This window comes from Ctenopharyngodon idella, chromosome 24 (assembly GCF_019924925.1).
Source record: "Ctenopharyngodon idella isolate HZGC_01 chromosome 24, HZGC01, whole genome shotgun sequence".
In the NCBI taxonomy this organism is placed as follows: Eukaryota; Metazoa; Chordata; class Actinopteri; order Cypriniformes; family Xenocyprididae; genus Ctenopharyngodon; species Ctenopharyngodon idella.
In genome coordinates this window covers 14036431-14058962 of record NC_067243.1, presented here as the reverse complement: position 1 = coordinate 14058962, position 22532 = coordinate 14036431, and the positions used below count along the sequence as shown (strand labels likewise).

Below are 22532 nucleotides of genomic sequence, written 5' to 3'. Positions count from 1 at the left end.
TTCATTTTCCAGCATATTGGGTATTTATTTATTTATTGGTAAATATTTTTGTTTAATGTAATTAGTTTACTTTAGTTTTTAATTTAGGCATTATCCATGCCATTGAATTTAATGTCAAATTTGCCCTCTCTCCACAGTGTTGATCATGCCGCGGAGCCCCATGTCTAGCGAGGAGGAAATGGCTCAGAGTTTCTCGGACTCGGTCAGTTCGGAATCAGACAGTTCCCCAGATGAGCCTCCCAGGCTGGATCGACCTACCAGTGCCCGACTGGACAACAGCCTGCGAGACACAATGCTCATCTGTGTGGTCATCCCTGACCTGCAGCAGTCTGTGCGTTCACACTCTCACACACGCACATACAAACACTCATGTTTCACCCCAGGCTGTTGGGTCATGTGGATCTTTCAAAATTATATTATTACAGTAAATTGCTTCCTTCTTACAGTTTCAGCCTTCTCTAGAGTCTGGAGAGCTGTTTGGGTTTTAGTGGACTTAAAAAAAATGGGAACGTATGCAACTGGGAGAGGCAACAAGTATTTTTGACCTATTTCACACATGTAAAGTAGAAAATTACATTGTCATGCATTAAATGAAGAAGATTCAGAAAGGCAATATCATGTCATTTGACGCAGGCCTTTTCAATATGTGAAAATAATAGTTTCATTTGTTACTCCATTTGAAAAGGTGACACAAGCAAGCAAGACAAATAAATTAATAATGAAAATGTAGTTTAAAATATTAACTTTAAATGAACTTTAAACCCCAAAATGACAATATCACTACAACAATGGTTTAAAATCTACTTTAATATTAACATTTATGACAAATGTATGCTGGGTTGCCCTCTTGGGTTGCCATACTTCATGCATTAGAACCTAATTTATTGTAATATTGCAACCAAATCAGGCTAAAAATGTTGTTGAATTTGATTTGTTGTAAATAAAATCACGAATAGAAGCCATTTTTACTGCTCTTGCTGAAAACAAGTTCTTTAAAAATATCTGTGCCTGTCGTTACTGAAACTGTTATTTTTGGAAGAAGCAGAGGATTGAATTGTGTTTGCACATAGCTGATTTATGGTTAGAATAGCTGAATAGAATATTGTGCATGGTATTTCCAGTGTCACATTTATTGAGCGTTACAATTATCCCGGTTTCCATATTCTGCATTTACATGTCAACAGTACCTTTTTGGTCACAATAACTGAATGAGGAGGAAGTAGGATAGATTTTATCATTTCTTAACACCAAAAGAAAAATATACAATTTTTCTGATCAGAGTGTTCTTTCAAAGTCTCCCAAGAAACAAGAAGGTCAGGTGGGATATATTGTCACTTTAGTCAATATAAATATGCTGAATGTTTGCATATTGCATTACACCGTGTCCCAACCAGATGCGACGCCGCAACATGCGATAAAAGTATGGAAAGCCAGAAGGGCCAAAAACGTGAATTTTAACACGTCAACAACATGTGAAATACGCATATTTAACACGTATTTCACGGGTTAAATATGCGTTGTTTGATTTTTCATGCGCAAACGACACGTATTTAATGCGTGAAATACATGTATTTTACGTGTTTTTTGACATGTTAAAAATTCACGTGTTTTTGAACCTTTTGGCCTTCCATATAAAAGGTATCTTTTCCATGTTAATCAGAGTTTTTGTCCTAACTAGCTGCGAGGGCAACACGCGATGATTCTATTTTAGAAACGGTTTCTATTTTTCTGCGACGTCGCGGCTGGAACAGCAACACAAAGTATGGCAATGATAATCTCAGGTAATGTTTATGTGCTTTATTTAATGTTAAAAGCATCTAATGTGAGTTTGAATATCATTTTGTGTTCGGTTATAGCCGAACTGCAAGCAACAATGGACAATTCACCTCAGATCTTCAGAACAAATAAAAGGAAACAAGAACGTTCAAACTGTCAACATATTGTTAACAGACAAGTGTGTTCAATGCGAAAATTGTTTCAGTGACTCAGTATGATAATGTTAAAATGGTGTAATATTCATGAATTTGATTATGTACTTATCCATTTCGTTGCGTGCCGGGAGCTTGCCGAGAGAGCCCGCCCATGCGCTCTTCTGATTGGCTGTGATTTTTGATTGACTTTATCGCACCTCATAGTCGCGACTCGTCTGGTGTGGACAGACAAATTGCTTGTCGGTGGAATCTTATCGGATCACGTCTGGTTAGGACACAGTGTTAGTGTAAAAGACATTCTCATTCTAGAGAGCATTTGATTGGATAAAAATCTGTGCAGTGCAGGATGAGTCATCATTTTTAATGGTTTGTTTTACCTGAAGAAAAAGACTGAATTTAAATGCATATATCTGAATTTTGTCAATATTTAGGAGTTCACTAGCATATAAATGATCGCGAAGCATACATGGACTAAAAGACACAAAACTAAATCCGATTTCATGTGCCTTTAAAGGTACAGTTAAGGTGCGGTCACATCATTTAGTGAATTTTCGTGTGCAAAATCCAGTCATTTCTATAGTAATCCTTACGATCACTAATTTCGCGTGAGGGTGATAGATTTTTCCACGCTGATTTTTCAACAGGTTCAAAATTTGCTGCGTTGACCAACAGAAAGCTGTTTGGGTTGAAAGTGACTTTCACTACTGATTACACTACTGACAATAGACAATGGACCTTTTTTGCCTGCCAATTTTTGCCAGAATTTCGCTAATGTGACTGCACCTTCAGAATTATTACCGTTTAATTACTAAGGTCAAAGAGAGGGTTGAAAATGTTCATGAAAAATTAAATAACGACATCAGGGACATACAAAAAATGCTAAAAAATGTATTATTTTATGTATTTTACTACTTCTTATTTTAATTATAAAATGTCATTCTGTCAACCAACACCAAATAATGTCAAAAAGCACGGTTTATGTTTTCTTTTTGTTGTTTTCTCCCTCAGCACACAAATGTTTTTCCCTAGTTAATCTGTACACCTGCTATAGCCTGATAGAGCATTTCTCTGTCTCTCTCTCTTTCCCTCTCTCTCTGTGGCTTTGCCAGAAATCCATGAGGTTCAGTCCTGATGCCACAGTATGGGTTGCTAAGCAGCAGATCCTGTGTACACTCACACAGAGTCTCAGGGATGTGCTCAACTATGGGCTCTTCCAGCCGGCAGTGGACGGGAGGGAGAGTGGTTTCCTGGAGGAAGAACGACCCCTCAGAGACTATCCGTTATCCTCCAATAAAGGCGTTCCGACCCTCGAGGTAACACGTCGTCTAGCTTGTTGCTTGAATGTTTCGGAGACAACTTAAGCTCGATCGATGATGTAACTTTGGCACAATACATGCAAGGATGCCTGAAAGGGACATGGGACGTCACTATCTGCAAAGTACTTCCACAAACATCCACAGGAATTATGCTGGTAGATGCTTAACTAGAAGTTAATCTGCCTTGAACAGTAGTCCTGTCCCTAAAAGGAAGATTTAGGCAACTTTAAAGCTCAAATAGCACACATCTTTGTACAAAACAATCAAATGAAGTGCTTTACTAAATATATGAGCTCCACATTTCAGCTTTTAAAAAACTTCAGTATACTTGCCCCATAGACTAGGCTTTCATTGAAAGTGCATTATTGTGTAAACAGCTAATATTGTTTTATTTATTTTGGTAACACTTTACATTAAGGTTTAATTTCTTAACATTAGTTAACTACATTAGTTAAAAGGATAGTTCACCCAAAAATTAAAATTATCCCATAATTTACTCACCCTCAAGCCATCCTAGGTGTATATGACTTTCTTCTTTCAGACGAACACAATCGAAGTTATATTAAAACTATTCTGACTTTTCCAAGCTTTATAATGGGAGTGAATGGTATCCTCGATTTTGAAGCCCAAAAAAAGCGCATCCATCAATCATAAACGTAATTGTCGGTTCAGAGGTCACTCTTCCACCAGAACTCGACTTCTGTTACCGGAAGCCAGTGATTATAGTTTATAAAGTTATAAATATGGATATTTTTCTTACAAAAATGCATCGCTTCGCTTCAGAAGGCATTTATTAACCCCCTGGAGCCATCTGGATTACGTTTATGATGGATGGATACACTTTTTTGGGCTTCAAAATCGATTTTTTATATTTATATTTAGTTTATATTTTATTTATATATGTATATATATATATATATATATATATTTTTTTTTTTTACAAATAAACAAACTTCAGATTTGTATTCTGTGCTAATCAACATGAACAATCATTAATGATCAAAATAATTTTATTGTGAACTTAAAGGGTTAGTTCACCCAAAAATTAAAATTCTGTCATTTATTACTCACCCTCATGTCCTTCCACACCCGTAAGACTGTCGTTCATCTTCGAAACACAAATTAAGATATTTTTGATGAAATCCGAGAGGTATATGACTCATCCATAGATATCAATATAATCAACACTTTCAAAGTCCAGCAAGGTACTAAAGACATCGTTAAAACAGTCGACATGACTGCAGTGGTCCAACCTTAATTTTATGAAGCGACGAGAATACTTTTTGTGCACAAAAACAAAATGAAAATAACAACTTTATTCAACAATCTCTTCTCTTCCCTGTCATTATCCTTACGCAGGTGCCACAGCAAAGGCTTCCGTGTTTAAGTCAGAATGCCTGGAGGCTCTGGATGTAAACAACGTATGAGAATGACACAGAAGAGAAGATATTGTTGAATAAAGTCAATATTTTTGTTTTGGTTTTGCACCCAAAAGTATTCTCGTCGCTTCATAAAATTAACGTTGAACCACTGCAGTCATGTGGACGGTTTTAATGATGTCTTTAGTACCTTTTCTGGACCTTGAAAGTGTCGATTATATTGCTGTCTATAGACGAGTCAAATACCTCTCGGATTTCACCAAAAATATCCTATGAATTGAAGATGAACGAAGGTCTTACGGGTGTGGAACGACATGAGGGTGAGTAATTAATAACAGAATTTTCATTTTTAGGTGTGAACTTGCCCTTTAATATACTGGCCTCATAGACTCTCATCGTAAGTGTATTACAAAAAAAGTTTTTATTTTTTAATTTATTTTTACAGTTAAAGGAACAAAGCAAAAAAGTTTCTGTGGTAATCATATAAGTAATAAATAATTTTATTTTGAGTATAAAATATCCATTCATATTTATTATTCATGTCAAGGATGATCACAATGACAAAATGGTTTTGACAGTGATGATAACTGCTCTAAATTGCTACCTATGCAGCGTTATAAGGCTAGAGTCCTTCTAAAGATGTGCTTTCTGTACAGGAGCATTCTCAGCTTTTTCTGTGAAAAGGCTGATGTCAGGCTGGTGTAACAGGAACCTTTGTAGTTCTCCTGTATGTTCATTCAAGCCCCAGGGCCTGATATAATCATATCACTATCAAGGCAGCGACCAGCCAAAAAGAGCTGCAAATGGAGTACAATGAAACATATTTCTATTTTATTATTTGTTTGAGCTAAAGATTTTATAAATTATTTAAAAACATTATCAAGATTATTTATATGCTCTCTCGCTTGCAAAAACATGTCGGTACCATGATAATACTTTAGTACTTTAATATGGAATAGAGTAAAAATCTAAATAATTACAGTACAGTACATACAGTACAATTAACGTACATGATATTTGTAATACAAAACTCTGTTTTTTATTGTAGTAGTACCATGGTACTTTTTGGTTAATGCTATTGTTATTTAGAGATTATTAGGGCCCGAGCACTAAAGTGCGAAGAGGCCCTAATTGTGTAGTTTTTGGCATTTTCAGGCCTCGTACTTTAACAAACTCCTCCTACAGTTTTACTTTACATCAAAATATTTATTATATTAAAACACTGAATGCTTAAAAATGATATTACTTTATAAATTAAACCAATATAGCATATAAACTATATTTTCTCTCTGATTTAATTTTGCAGTTCCGCTACAAGAGCAGAGTGTACCAGCAGCCAAACGTCAATGAAAAGCAAATCGAAAAACTCCACACACAGGTGAGACTTATTTTTTTAAATAAATATTTTGCTGTGACATATGTAGATTAGCCTAATATGCATATTTGTCAAAAAACGTGTCTATTTTTGACACGCAGGTGGTGATTAACTTGTTTTCCGTTATGATAATTTAGTCTTTTACACACATGGAAGCTATTTTCTTAATTGCAAGTGGAAGATGGCGTCTTGGGATACGACCGTTAAAACAGGAAAGAAACATTCAAAATCTTGCTTTTTATATTCAGTCACTAGGATTGAATATCTAACATACAACATTCATTTTAGATTCTGCTGCTAAATAATGCAGCAGACCGGAGCATTTGCATATATTTGGACTTAGCTGGACTTTCGGGGCGGGATGGTCATTGATGTTGACGTTTTAGTGTTTTGGCCAGTTTTTGCTCTGTGGTCATGAGCATTTTTGCAATCACCGGTGGAGGTTATTCCACGAATCTCGCCCAAAAGCATCCCTGAAGCTTCGAACCAAGTTTTAATTGCTGGCTTCTTCCAGCACTGTGTGTCCTGTGCTGTGCTCGGTGTCTTTATTGCTCAGCCTATTTATCTCCCGTCCCCACACTGCTTCCCTCAGCATTTAAAACTCTCCGTCTCATTGCTCTGAGCTTCCAAGCTCCCTTAATAAGTTATTATATTACAGCTTCGTAAGCCACAAGGGTTTGCAAAGGATGACGTAGGAACAGCTTTGTGTACGTCCTTGTTTCAGAGGAACAGATATTCACCCCACTTCATACTAAATGTCAATAAATTATAAATCCAACAGAGAAAAAAGGCTTAGTGGGATTGCTTTTAAAATCTGACTGCATTATGAAAAGAAAAAAGGTGAAGTTGTTACCTTAAAGGTGGAGTATGTAATATTGACAGCTAGTGGTTGAAGTCCAAATTCAAAATATTGGAGGGAATTGGAGGGAGCCCCCTCCTCCTCAGACTCAATGCTAACTTGGGTTGCCAGATTGAGGACACACAACAGGAATGAGCACAATTGACAATGGAAGGTGGCGAGCCTTACACTGTAAGTTGATGAGTTGATTTATCTGCGTTTTAATATGCCTCTGGTCATAGAGCTTTTTAGATGGAAGCCGGGGCTTTTTAGGTCGGGTAGAATCTGCAATCTCTGACCCAGTTTGTTTGCTGGCTTATACTGCTGCAGTATGCTGTGTTTTCCGCCAACTGGCAACTTGGGGTGTCGAAATACTATTGGGTACATTGTGAGTGGGCGGGATCACACAGACCGAAACAAAAACAGACATTTCGACACGGAACGCACATTTCAAAGTAGAATAACTGGCTGTAGCATTGTTTTTCAGAGAAACAAGTATATGAACTAGCATGTTTCCTGAATATCTGCAAACATATTATAATATTTTTATGCTTTAGTACAGTCAATAAAATTACATACAGCAGCTATTACTACCTGATCTGACCCATAAAAATGTATTTTATTGGCATAATCCATGGAGAACTGTAATAGCTGAAGAATCCTGACTGTTCTCATTCAACTCAATAGCAGTTGCTTGGTTGGCGCATGATTGAATTCTGCCATCTTAGCTATGAGCTCTCATAACGCATTCAAGTCATGTCAGAAAGATTGTATTTATGAGTTGAATGCACATGAATGCCACCGCAAGTGGGTAACCCTGGATTTTCGGTGTGTATGTGACTAGGGTTGGGTATTGTTTTAATTTTAACGATTCCGATTCCGGTTCTGCTTGTCGAATCCGGTTCTTATCGATTCCTGATTCCCATTCCAATATTTTTTTTATGGAGAGAAAAAAAGAGCATACTTCAAGAATAATGTTTTTACCTTTTATTCTTGCCACATTTAGGCTATAACCAGTAAGCTGTAACTGTTTTTGTACCTGAGTGAGAGACGCTGCTATTGCTAAGCTGTATCTGGTGCTTTAGGACTCGCGGCTGGGTTAGAGTTCACAGTTCGTTATTTCAAATGTAGGCGCGTTATTTGAAATGTTCGTTATTTGAAATGTTCGTTATTTGAAATGTTTGTTATTTCAAATGTAGGCACGTTATTATTTTTAAATGTTCCTTATTTCAAATGTAGGCGCGTTATTTCAAATGTTCGTTGTTTTCAGAATGCCTCAAGCGCACCGCAGGTCATGTGACAAGAACCAACCGATCAGCTTCAGCCTTTCCATAACAACATCAAAAGCTCAGCCGGGTTTTATTTCTCATCTCCATAAATATATCTAGTAAAGCTAATGCAAGGACTAGAAATCAATTAATCCTTTGCTGATATTTCCTCGTCATCTTGCAGAGCGCAGTTCATGGTTGCATAGCAACGACAGATGCCACAGGAGCGAAAGCGCTTTGGAAAGGAGGAGAAAGTGGCGCGGGCGCGCTTTCCACACGTTTTTAGACGCGACATGTGAACGGCCCCAAATGGTGCATTTCTTCAGATTAATGCCGTGTTGAAGCAAAAGTCAGTGCCGATTGTAATGAACTAAGATACTGAGAAGGTCCTTGTCGCAGGTCTTAGCAGATAGATACAACTGTAAAATGCTCACTGCTGTTCACCGTGTGAGAATGACTGGAAAAAAAAGTCAGGAATCGATAAACAGAATCGCAACGCGCGCATCGTATCGAATACCCGGTTCTTTGAAATTTGGAACCGGTTCTAAAATGGAACTGGTTCTCGATACCCAACCCTATATGTGACAAAACAGTAAACCGAATAAGTTGGGCTAACTCAAAAAAATTTGAGTTATGATGTTCCCAATTTTAAGTTCGCAGAACTATCAAGTTTTGAGTTTGTAGTACTCATGCAATACTCTTGCTCCTAACTTGAAGTACTGAGTTAGCTAACTCATACATTTTTATTGTTCTTAACTTGAAATTTTTGAGTACGCCAAATTCATACATTTAACCCTTTAAAACCGGATGGAGCGGCCGCGCTCCCATTTGCGTGTCTCTCTTTAAGAGCCAATAAAACTGAACCCATATAGGTTGCACAAAAATTCTTTTTGCATACAAAACCAGAGACTTTACACATTCAGATCAAGCCTCCAACATGCTTCTGTTGCGTTGTTTTCACCCTCTAATGAGCCTGAGTAATAATCGTTAGCACAGCCGCTAACTGAATACAAATATGTAGATTTCACGTGCTCATAACTTCATTTTACTCATGGAATGATGTAACATACTTGGCTAAAAACATGTCTCTCATCTTTCCGGGATGCAGTGTGTATCCAATGTTCCCAGAACCATCCTTAATCATCTTAAAGCTTAGAAACTCATCTTTTTAATGCATCTAACCATTTTGCAAAAACTCCTAACGAGTGCTGAGAAGTGCCTCTAAACCGGAGTTTACAGCCCGTGGGTGCCATATAGCTGCGAAAAAATGAATAACACTTTATTCAACTATACTTTATGCTATCACCACAAAATTTGAACCAGATGCAGCTCACATGTAGGAGAGCATCACCAAAAAATTTTTTTCTCCGATCTTATTGCCTTCCTGAGTTATTCCATGTCAAATAAAAAAAAAAAAGAAAAATTATAAAAAAAATTATATATATATATATATATTTTGTCTTTTATCAGCAGTTTCTCAGCATGAAAATGTCCAAATGTAATGTAATTTATATTTTCTAAAAATGTAAAAAGAGTTCTATCAAATGATACCTACATTTTGACTGTCCTTGCTAGAGTTTTGGAGTTATGAGTCTTTACTTTTGTGTATGTCGCTCAGAAAAAAAAAAAACTCTAAAAAAGTCTTCAGGTCTTAAAGGGTTAACTTAAAATGATCAGGTTATCTCAACGTAAATAATTTGTTAGCTATAACAAACTAATTCAGAAAATGCCAACTTGCTAATCTGCTAACATGTTAACAATAGCATGGTATAACACTTATTGAATGAGTACAGCAACTTAAAACATGTAACTTACCTGCTCTCAAACCAAGCCACATGCACCACTTGTCACCATGATGGTAACTCTCCAAAAACCCACATTAACAGAAACTCTTCTAAATTATCATAACAAAACATTAATCACTACTAAATCTCCCTTATCCATTAATCTTGCACAAAAAAACATTATATAACACTTAATTTTAGCATTTATTCTCCCTTTTCTAGTGCCATGGGCAAAGCATGCTGGGAAATAGAAATCCCATCCCAGTTTCAGTTAAACTTAAGTTAGTCTAAATTAAAAGAAATTAGTTCATAAAACAGTGAAATAGTTCAGTTTACTTAAAATATGTCAGTGCTGTGAACTCATACTCATAACAGTTAATTTGACTGAACTAATTAGTTTAAGTTTGTCCTACTCAAACCAATTAAGTATTTTGAGCATTAGGGTTTACAGTGTGGCAGACGCAATGGTTGCAGCATCTGTAGTTGACAGTAATTTTGTTGAAATGTATGAAGTTATCTAAGCAAAAACATACCTGATGCTCATTCTTTATATTCAGCATTTTGTAGAACTATTAGTCCCTTTAAGGCAAGTCATTTCACTCGGCAGCCATCTTTGAAATGCCTCTTGGGCAGCTATTTCAGTCATGCAAGTACAGCTCCTATCTCTTTGAATGGGGGAAACATCAAATTCTCCAAAGCTGTTCACCATTAAATTCATACTTGTAATCCCCTTTAAAGTCTGACAACTGTCTAATGCATTTCTTTCTATAGCAATCTTCTCAATGCAGCTGCAGTGACGGAATTACTTTACCAATTGGCGATTGGCTCTTTAATTTAGAAGGCGTGAGTTATTTTGCCATATTCCACGTTTTTTTTTTATAGAAAAGGTACATCACCATCTTGCACAATCCAAAGTGTTTTGAACACACCTGAAGCTATAATTACTACTTCCTAACTCATCAACACACATCAGCCCTGGGTTTAGTTTTTTGAGCCAATCACCTTAGCTGTAAATGTCATGTGACTCACTCTAAAACTGCAGGAAAATGACATAATGACAAGGCTAACGGCTAATCAATGGTGCTACAAGAACGCACACAAGCCATTAGCAACTATGCTGAGCTATGACGTCAAAGGCAACTGACGTTTATACATTTTTAAGAGCTTTTATGAAATATTTGCATTTTATATGTTGCAGAAATCGTATTTTATCAGAATACATGGCTACTTTTGAATGACTATCAATGCAGAATGCTTTTTTCCACCATAAAAAAAGGCCAGTAGAGGCTAACTATGCTAACCACTCAATCCTTGACTCCTTTGTGTAACCTAACATTTTCTGGTTGAATTATTCATATTTACTAATATTTTTGAATGAATAAAACCAGTTTTAGATGATTTTTGTAGGCTAACACTGACAAAACAATTTTTGCAGTGTAGGAGGGCAAATGTTGTCACTGCGCTCGGCGACATCTCTACTTTGTAGTTAGCCTAATGGGTTTAAAGTTGTTAGCTGGCATTGAGGTGTGAATTATTTAAAGCTAGTGTTGGTAGAACAGGATCAAGAAGTTAAATAATGCAAACTTTTGTGCGGGTATGGCAATATTCTCTTGTCTTAGAGGCCTTCGTGTGCACACTAGGTTGTGCGTTAAGAGTTGACATTTGTTAATCCGTGTTTGTAGCATGCCGTAGCTCGCTCGTATCTTTTTGCCTTGCCAAATCAGCTGTGCTCCCTCTCTTTCTCTCTCCCTCTCTTTCTCTATCTCTCTCTCTCTGATGTCTCTGTACTGGGAGCTGCTCTCCTATCTATTTTTATCCAGCCTTGTATCGTGGCATGTGTGTCCCAGAGATCTCAACATGAGGGAGGAAGTGAGCAGAGACCCTTCACACTCTCGTCAACTGTTCATTTTCATCACTTGTTCCTGTTGCTTAACTTCCTCTTCAATCATTAGCTGTCAATGTTTCTTGTTTCACCTCACCTGTTCTCTTGTTCTTTCTTTCACCTTCTGTAAGGTCAACCTGAGGAAATTTATGGACTATATCCAACATCATCAGGTGGACAAAGTTGCCAAGATGCTGGAGAGAGGGTTGGACCCCAACTATCATGACCCTGACACTGGTGGTAGGGGATGCCATATCAGATAACCTCCAAAATTGCCCATAAAGGGCTATTCAGGCCCTATTCAGCTGTTCTCAAACTACGTTTTTTGATTGATTATATTTCTTCTTAATCAATACTGTTTGGTCATACCATTACATTATATTTCAACAGTTCTGACATGTTCTGGCATGTTAACCATCCATCCATCCATCCATCCATCCATATATCCATCCATCCATCCATATATCCATCCATCCAACCATTCATCCATCTATCCATCCATATATCCATCCATCCATCCATCCATCCATATATCCATCCATCCATCCATCTCTTTCTATCTATCTTTCTTTATATATTTTATTATTTTGTTATGTATTTTATATATATGTTAAAGGGTTAGTTCACCCAAAAATGAAAATTCTGTCATTAATTACTCACCCTCATGTCGTTCCACACCTGTAAGACCTTTGTTCATCTTCGGAACACAAATTAAGATATTTTTGATGAAATCCGATGGCTCAGTGAGGCCTCTATTGACAGTAAGATAATTAACACTTTCAGATGCCCAGAAAGGTACTAAAGACATATTTAAAACAGTTCATGTGACTACAGTGGTTCAACTTTAATGTTATGAAGTGACGAGAATACTTTTTTATCTGGCAAAAAAACAAAATAACGACTTTATTTAACAATATCTAGTGAGGAGCGATTTCAAAACACTGCTTCATGAAGCTTTGAAGCTTTACAAATCTTTTGTTTCGAATCAGTGGTTCGGAGCGTGTATCAAATGATCTCAAACTGCCAAAGTCACGTGATTTCAGTAAACGAGGGTTCGTTGTGTCGTAAGTGTTTCGAAATTTCAATGGTTCACGCGACTTTGGCAGTGCTCCAAACCACTGATTCGAAACAAATGATTCATAAAGCTTTGAACATTCATGAAGCAGTGTTTTGAAATCGGCCATCACTTTATTGATATTGTTGAATAAAGTCGTTATTTTGGTTTTTTTGGTGCACAAATATATATATATATATATATATTACAATTACAATTCTATTACAATTGTTTCTCACAACTGTGACACCAAGTATCCAATATAGTCCAGTAAATTGTACGTGTCTAATTATTGTTTTGATTAAACATGTAAATCCCTCGATTAATATCTTGCTTATATTAAAAAGAGATTTAACTAATACATATTAATAAACCTGTTTTCTGTGCTTCTGTTCCGCAGAGACACCACTAACCCTTGCGGCCCACCTGGACAATATGGTGGAGATTATCGTTACGTTGAAAAACGGCGGAGCTCATTTAGATTTCCGCTCTCGGGATGGGATGACTGCCCTGCACAAAGCAGCCAGGGCAAAGAACCAGATAGCTCTTAAGGTAATAAATGACCTCATCCTGAATGGTGGCTTGAGTTTATGGCTGTGTTAGAGTGATCTTCTTCTTTGATTGTCATTTTGATTTTTCTTTTGTTTTGTTTTTTTAAGAATGACTGCTGCTGATCTAAAACAGAGCAGTACAGTGATGTCTTATGGTGTCAGTGACTCTGCTGAGTTTACACAGGGTACATTTATTACCTTGACAGTATACTTTCATTCAAAGCATACTCTGTATTGTTTTTTTTTTTCAAAGGAATCGGTAATTAAGTTTTTTTTTTCATTATTTCATTATTGCTCTCTTCCCTTGACTAGAATTGGAAATAATACTGCTGATGTACTACTGATCTGTGCCCTGAATATTGTAAAACACATTTCCTCGCTGCCGTTGCACTTGCAGTATATTGCTTGCCGGCCGTTTATTTAAAAAGGCTTCATGCAGAATCTTAGTTTATGTCACTTCGAAGTGTTACAGCCATAGATTTCCTATTTTCATTACTGGAGAGGCTGGGTTTCGTAATGTTAGAAGGAAAAAAGTGCTTGTAGTCATTTAGTTAGGATCTAAAATGTACTTTTAGTCATGCAGTTATAAAACTGCTTGGTTGTATAAAATTTAATAAAAACCTAGACGTTGTCATGCCAATTGAAAACATCAAGCACATTTGTTTACATGCATATCTATTGTTTTACATACACATTTATGTATTTGTAGGTTTTACAAGTTCAGATTTTTTATGTTTGGCTACCAAGATGTTAAGTGTCTGTTTAATGATTGATTATTATAGTTCAAGGTGCTTCTTCTGATATACATTACCATTCAAAAGTTTGGGGTCAGTTTTTATTTATTTAGTTTAAAATTCTGTCAGTAATTACTTCCACAACCGTAAGACCTTCGTTCATCTTCGGAACACAAATTAAGATATTTTTGATAAAATCCGATGGCTCAGTGAGGCCTCCATTGCCAGCAAGATAATTAACACTTTCAGATGCCCAGAAAGCTACTAAAGACATATTTAAAACAGTTCATGTGACTACAGTGGTTCAACCTTAATATTATGAAATGACGAGAATACTTTTTGTGCGGCAAAAAACAAAATAGCGACTTTATTCAACAATATCTAGTGATAGTTGATTTCAAAACACTGCTTCATGAACCTTTGAAGCTTTACGAATCTTTTGTTTTGAATCAGTGGTTCGGAGCGCATATCAAACTGCCAAAATCACGTGAACCATTGAAATTTTGAAACGTTTTGAAACACTTATGACGTAACGAAGCCTCTGAAATCACATGACTTTGGCAGTTTGATACACGCTCCGATTTTTTTCATTTTTGGATGAAAAAAACCCTTTAAATAGATCAAAAGTGACAATAAAGACATTTATAATTTTGCAAGAGCTTTCTATTTCAAATAAATGCTGTTATTTTAACCTTTCTATTCATTATAGAATTTTGAAAAAATGTATCATGTTTTCCACAAAAATATGAAGCAGCACATTGATAATAATAATAAAGAAATGTTTCTTAAGCATCAAATCAGCATATTAGAATGATTTCTGAAGGATCATGTGACACTGAAGACTGGAGTAATGATGCTGAAAATTCAGCTTTGATCACAGAAATAAATTACTTTTTAAATATACATTAAAATAGAAAACAGTTATTTTAAATGATAATAATATTTGCCAATATTCCTGTTTTTACTGTATTTTTGATCAAATAAATGCAGCCTTGGTGAGCAGAAGACAATTCTTTCAAAAACATTACATAAACGTACCGACCCCTAACTTTTGAAAGTTAGTGTAAATTAACTTTATTTAATTCAAAAATATTATTTTTCTATAACATAGAAATAGCTCCTTAACAATTGCACAGATTTTATTTTTAATTTGGCTTGTCACACATGAACATTAAAAAAAAAAAAAATTGTCTCGAACCCATCTTGAGCTGTGACGTGGAAGGCAGCAGACAAGAAAAAACAGTTCATTTCACGCTTTAAGACCCCTCCAGAAAACTGCTAAAACATAATCGTAGTACTGTATTTGATGTATTTTCCTCTCTAACGGAAACCTAATCCTGTGTCTCTTACTTTTGCAGACTATGTTGGATTTGGGAGCATCTCCAGACTATAAGGACAGCCAGGGTTTGACTCCACTCTACCATACAGTGACTGTAGGTGGCGACCCCAGCTGCTGCGAGGTCCTACTGCGTGCCCATGCCAGCGTCGCATGCCATGATGAGAACGGCTGGCACGAGATCCACCAGGTGGCGCTATCTTTCACATTATGAGTAGTTAGCTGGTGACATTCAATAAAAAGGGTTCTTAAAGCTCTGTGTTGGCTAAAAATGTTGAGCATGGCTGCTTGGGGTAATAAAAGCATTGTAGAGGGAAGCAGCGGAAGTTATAATAGAGCTACAGTTTTATATGACAGCAGCTTTGTTCAATTAATGGACAGGTGAGGAGATCAAACTAGTTTATAGTGAGCAAGTCATCAAGTCTGTCTGTTGTGACGGCGTACTGACATCTAGTGTTGTGACAGGTGGACTGCAGGATGCCAGTCATATTATTTCTGTGGCGTTTTTGATCGCACTCTACTGGGAAAATGGAAAAGCAGCATGTATGGTTTACTTTTAGTCACTTTGAAAAATATGAGATGACGGCGTACTGAAGGCTTAATGATGTTTTTATGTTTCAAAAGACTTCTGGATCTGTCGTAGGCTACTGTATGAATTTTTAAGGCTCACAAAAGCTTTTTTCCCAGCAAAAACTGTTACAAGATTCTTATTTTTCTTACAAAAATGATGCACTGCGTAAAACTAGTTGTTTTCATTTGTTCGTCAGGCTTGTCGATACGGCCACGTCCAGCACCTGGAGCACCTCTTGTTCTACGGAGCGGACATGCGTGTGGAAAATGCATCTGGGAATACGGCTCTCCATATTTGCGCCCTGTACAAACAGGTATGTACTCAACAGTGTACCTTTAATGATCTGAAGTCAGCTCCATTTAACCAGTCAATAAATAGAGGTTATTGGCATCATACAACAAAATACACTGTCAATAGGAGAATAAAAAAAAAAAAAAAAAAAATCAATAATGTTTCGGGGGAGAAATCAATGGCACCCCAGGGCTAGAGAGCTGAGATTGAGTGCAGCAGGGAAACTTTCTAGGAGAATCTTTGGGACTGAACTGTTAAAAATAAAGGTTGAAGAATGGGTGTTACAGCCAGATGTCATAGGAGAACCTTTCTAAGTTCTGCGTTTCTTTAGAAAACTATGTATGTTAATGAATGATAGCTATAACTAATAAATTAATAATAATAATAATTTCTATATAAAATATACAAGTATATATTAAATGTATATGTGTGTATGTATATTTACATATTTTTTATGTTATTTTTTTTTTAAATTGTATTAAATGGGATGTTATATTTCTAAATCTGGAAACAAATGTAATTTTAGGATTACATTTCAATGTCACTAATCAAATAAAAAATTGTGGCATTGATCAAAGAAAAAAAAATTTATTATTATTTTACATTTTTATTTTATAATAAACAGTTTCAGAATATTTGCTGTATATATCTTTGTCTCGTTTGTTTCATGGGAAGGTTCGGGGTGGAAATGATGCCATGTTCATTTGTATAAATGCCAATGACGGATTGCCACTAATTACACTGTTCAGTATTCACCATTGTCTCCCATTCTATCCATGATAAACCCCAAACTGAACTGGAATCAGTTGCAATGCTCATGACTATTAGCACTAGCATTCAGTATTTATGAATGGACAACGGCCCATTACGTTCACGACACTAAGCAGCCAGGCAGATAATCACCTTATGTTTCCTCTGTGGGAGATCTAGTCTGCTCCATCAGCTCGGGGTCACAGCATGGGCGCCATTGTCTGCTGGAGCTGCTAGCGCTAGTGGTATTCACTGTCACTCTGTATATAATATCATATTCCTGCTGTGTCATAGGTCATATTGATCACACATCCACTGTGTCTTAAGGCCTGTTCACACCAAAGACCATAACTATAATAAGGATAAATATAGTTTTAAAAATCGTTCTAAATTTGAAAGAAGCAGAGTCCACACCACAAATATAACAGTAATGACACAGAAAAGTGATATTGTTGGAATAACTTTCCTAACGTATTTTTTTCAAGCTGTTGAATGCTAAAAACTTTGACAGCCAATCAGAATCCATCCTGCTTTAAAAAGCTTGAGCATTTAAAGTGGCAGACGACAAAACTGCATTGCACGCTTATAATAAGATGAATGTTATTGTTCTTGGTGTGAATGGGCCTTTATATACAAGATCTGTAAAGGGAAACATAAACATAGTATTCAGTGTGATGTGCTGTCTTAAAGTCTGCATTTACACGACAATGATGTACTAAAAACTGAAAAGTTTTTCCTTTGCATTTTTCACATTCAGACGACAATGTTGTCAAAATGATCCCCGTCCACATGGATCCGCGAAAATGACTAACAACACTGTATTATGCTGCCAGGCCAGTAGATGGCGATGTCACTTTGTAAAAAAAAACACTATGTGCTTTTAGACTAAACACGTAATACGTATGCGCTTACGCATGACGTCATCGTTTTCACAAATTCGCCTCTTTGTTGTTTACATGGAGACAATAATGTTATCGGTTTCAAAAACTTTGAAAAGTTTCAAAAGTTTGCATTTTCAGGCCCCCAAAACGCTGTTGTCATGTGAATGAATGGCCAAAACGCATAAAAAGTTTTCAGTTTTTAGTTGAAAATGGTGTTGTGTAATTGTCTAATTTTACATAACCTATATACTTTAACATTACGAACAATGAAATCTACAGGTATGTTTACACGACAAAAATGTACTAAAACGGAAACATTTTTCCTTTGCGTTTTTCGCATACAGACGACAATGTTGTCAAAACAATCCCCGTTCACATGGATCCGCGAAAACTACTTAAAAGCTGTATTATGCTGCCAGGCCAGTAGATGGCGATGCCACCTTGTAAAAAAACACTACGTGGTTATCGACTAAACATGTAGTACGCATGCGCATGATGTCACCGTTTTCACAAATTTGCGTCTTTGTAGTTTACATGGAGACAATAATGTTATCGTTTTCAAAAACTTGCACTTTGAAAAGTTTCAAAAGTTTGCATTTTCAGGCCACCAAAACGCTGTTGTCATGTGAATGAATGGCCAAAACGCATAAAAAGTTTTCAGTTTTTAGTCGAAACTGGTGTCGTGTAAATGGCCCCTAATTTTACACAACCTATTACGAACAACGAAATCTACGGGTGCGTTTACATGACAACAATGTACTAAAATGGAAACGTTTTTCCTTTGCGTTTTTCGCATACAGACGGCAATGTTGTCAAAACGATTCCCGTTCACACGGATCCGCAAAAACTACTTAAAAGCTGTATTATGCTGCCAGGCCAGTAGATGGCGATGTCACCTTGTAAAAAAACACTACGTGCTTATCGACTAAACACATAGTACGCATGCGCATGATGTCACCGTTTTCACAAATTTGCGTCTTTGTAGTTTACTTGGAGACAATAATGTTATCGTTTTCAAAAACTTGCACTTTGAAAAGTTTCAAAAGTTTGCATTTTCAGGCCACCAAAACGCTGTTGTCATGTGAATGAATGGCCAAAACGCATAAAAAGTTTTCAGTTTTTAGTTGAAAACAAAAATTTTACACAACCCATATACTTTAACATTACGAACAACGAAATTGAACGAAATGTACATCTCTCACTTACAGCCTTGTTTTCATTTTCCATCAAAGTCAATATGCCGTTAAATACGGTTAAAATAAAATCGCACCACCCCAGGTCTTATGACTAGAAAATATAGTTTATTTTAAGGTGAGAAAATGGTCCTGCCAATGGCGAGTGTCATTTATTGATTTGTGGGCGCTCTTGAGTTCACTGCTTGTCACATATGATGTATTTCTGTGTTCATCCTGAGCCGACCAATGGGGTCGTTATTTGAAGTGATCGGCCACAACAAGGCGAAACCTTTGAAGAAAGATGTTTAATTTATCTCGTTCGCCAGGTTCTCAAGCCTCGATTGTTTGCGATTAAACCCTATTGCGCCGATCCGTCACCATGTCAACGAGGAACCTGTAACCGGTGCCAAATGCAGGCCAGGGATATTTTCATGTGCGGGGAGTAGAAGCAGCATCCTCACATGTGATTATGTCTCATATACAAGGGCTGGCAGCAGCTGTGAAACTAGTATTAGAAGGAAGGTAGGAGGAGAAGGCAATGGAGGTGTGTGTATGTGTGTGATTGTGTGTGTGTCGGTTTAGTGGTGAGGCATTCCGTGGGTGGGCTGTTGAATCCAGCTGGATATAGTGGGCTGGAGAGCTACAGAGCCCTGGATCTCTCTCGCTCCCTCTCTCTCTCTGTCTTTCTGCTTTTGGTTCTCACATACACATTCACACATGCACTTAGGCATTGCTGCAGAGACCCCCTCTCCTTTCTCTTTGGGTGTAGACTTTGCTGTAGCATCACACTTGAATTGGACTTCAAAAAGCTGAGGGAGAAGTCTGTCACTTTTGGATCTGGGTGAGATGGGATACCTCTTGACGTGTCTAATTTTGCTCTTAGAAGGTCAAGAAACACAGATAGTAGAACATTTTCTGTTAGAGTTGGATCATATTGAATTAATTATCTGCTTTTCTTCTGAAGGAAAAGTGTGCCAGGGTTCTTCTGGTTCGTGGAGCCAGCAAAGACGTCAAGAACTACCGAGGACAAACACCCTTTCAGGTACCAGAACATGTTGGCTTGGTTACTTTTTGATAAGTGAACAAAACTATCATTTTCTGAATAAGCTTGCGCATGGAATTTTGCTATATTTTGTTGGTTTAGCGTTGGGAAAAAATTATGAGCACAAAATAAACTTGCGTCTGTTTGTTGTTCTGTCGTACAGAGTTCTTAATTAATTAGAAGAAATGTCACATGAAAGCTCAGGCATTATGTAAGACAGCACTCAGAGAAAGATGAGTGAGCGTGAGGGTAATTAATCATTTTATTATGTTTGTTTGCATGGGTTTGGTATCTTCAGATAATTAGGAGTTAGATTTTGGAGAGGGGAAATAAAGAATGTCAAATCAAGTAGTTTTCTTAAATGTTTTAGCTGAAATAAGCCAATGGAGGATTTTTTTTCCCTATAAAAATCTCTGGTTCTTGTGTTTGTTTACTTGAGGATTTTCTTTCTCAAATGTCAGATTGTGACATTCAATAGCTTGTCTGACAGCAATGGACATGATCCAAGTCTGTGGCCATGGGCTGATGACAGTGTTGCATTTACTGTTCAGTAGCCTTCAATAATGGCTGTGACTGCAATGCCTCTAGTCATTAGTGATTTATTATAGTTAAAACTGAAGTCATTTTTGCACCAATAGTTATTATTAGAAATAAGTTGAAACTGAAGTGATTTTTGCGGCAATATTTATTAGTGAGTATTATTAGAAATATGTCTTAAATCATGAAGCAATTTTGTGGCAGTACTGTGTATTATTAGAAATATAGGTATGAAGTAATATTTGTAATAGCTGGCAATAGTTATTAGTAGTTATTATTAGAAATATAGTTCAAACTGAAGTACTTTTTGCACCAATAGTCATTAGTGCATATTGTGACAGACATTGGCTTGGTTTGAAATTAAGCGCCCTCTCTGATGTTCTTTCAGAAACTTAACTCAAATGTTTTCATATTTTACAAATAACATTAGAATAAAATGTATAAGGTGATTTAGAAAAGTGTATACATATTTTAACATCTACCTATGAAATTTAACATACTTTCATCTTCTTTATGAGTTGGTTAGAATTGCTGCATGAGAAAAAAGACCAAAGATCAAATATTTACCACCTTTTTTTGTTGTCTACAAATCAGTGCAGTTGTCAGGTAGAACTTTAATCATGACCAATCAGATTAAACGGAGACAGAATGAATAATTTAAATATTTAACACTTAAAATTTCTTAAAAATTCACTTAAAAAGTTCTAACATTCAAGTTCCAGTTTAAACATATCTGTTTATGTTATGATGCCAAAATGTTGTATTTTAAGTATGAAGTTATTGTAACTTAACATAACACTTTATTAATGACAACATTAGAGTTTAAATTATAGTTAATAGTGATTATTATTTGAAAATATGTAAAACTGAAGTCATTTTTGCACCATACAGTTGCGTAAAGGTCCTTTAACTACACAGCAAAATCCCCAGAGTTAAATCAGCTCTGCTCAGAGAACATATGGTCCCTCTCTACATTAGTTAAAATAACACTGAAGCAGAGTTAAAGTTAATGAGATAATTTGCTGTTTGTGGAGTTGTTTAAACAGATCTTGAGAGATTTAATGTCTTTTGTCTTCGGTTGAGTTCATCTTAGGCTGTGGCTGGAAGTCAGTTGTAGTTCTTGTGTTTCTCTTCAGTTATTCTGCTTGTTAACAGCAGGTGTTCATCACTAATGCTCAATCATCACTTAATTATCTCCTTAAGTTTAACTCTGCTTCAGTGTTACTTTAACACTATATAGTGAGGGCCCATATGTACTGTTGTAGTTGATTAACTCTGGGGATTTTGCTGTGTAAACCTGCTCGCAATCACATCGTTATTTATAAGGCACAGCTAATCCTATAGATTCCTGTTTCTGCTGTATCAGTAGCCAATGAGCTTGTCTGCTCAACCTTTAAAATACACGAATAGCATTTGGCTTAGCAGTGCAGCGCGCTTTCAGAAACCCTCCACCTTCCCCAGCTCCACCTGTATAGATCTGCTACGGGTAATTCATGTACGCTATATTGTACAGCAGCAGCATGTCTTACTTACAGCAGTGTGTTGTGTATGTATTGGCAGTAGTAAGTCCCGTACTTGCTCTGCATCAGCAGCAATAACCTACAGCAGCAGCGTAGCAGATCTATTCCGCCAAGACCAAACATATCAACACTGTCATACCTATTACCATGCCAAACACTCAGAGAGTTGTCATGACAGAACGTTTATTAATTTAGCAGAATTTATTAATTTATGAACAATTTGTCAGCTTGTGTTTCATGATGGCCAATGATTGTTTTCAAACAGGCTTCTCAAAAACTCCATTTTCAATTGGTTGGATAGCCCCGCCCATTCCAAA

General features: G+C 36.5%; 1 protein-coding gene across 4 annotated transcripts in view; it reads left to right on the top strand.

Moving 5' to 3' along the window:
* Positions 1 to 22532, top strand: part of shank2b (SH3 and multiple ankyrin repeat domains 2b) — a 113043-nt gene that overhangs the window by 16465 nt on the left and 74046 nt on the right. For all 4 annotated transcript variants that reach the window (XR_007928111.1, XR_007928112.1, XM_051883485.1 and 1 more), the window contains exons 2-9: positions 138 to 331; positions 3041 to 3244; positions 5933 to 6004; positions 11905 to 12013; positions 13228 to 13379; positions 15471 to 15638; positions 16216 to 16332; positions 20081 to 20158. Coding sequence is in view for 2 of the 4 variants with exons in the window: in XM_051883485.1 (XP_051739445.1) it covers positions 146 to 331; positions 3041 to 3244; positions 5933 to 6004; positions 11905 to 12013; positions 13228 to 13379; positions 15471 to 15638; positions 16216 to 16332; positions 20081 to 20158 (1086 nt within the window). In the remaining 2 variants the exon portion in view is untranslated. The remainder of the gene's footprint in view (positions 1 to 137; positions 332 to 3040; positions 3245 to 5932; positions 6005 to 11904; positions 12014 to 13227; positions 13380 to 15470; positions 15639 to 16215; positions 16333 to 20080; positions 20159 to 22532) is intronic.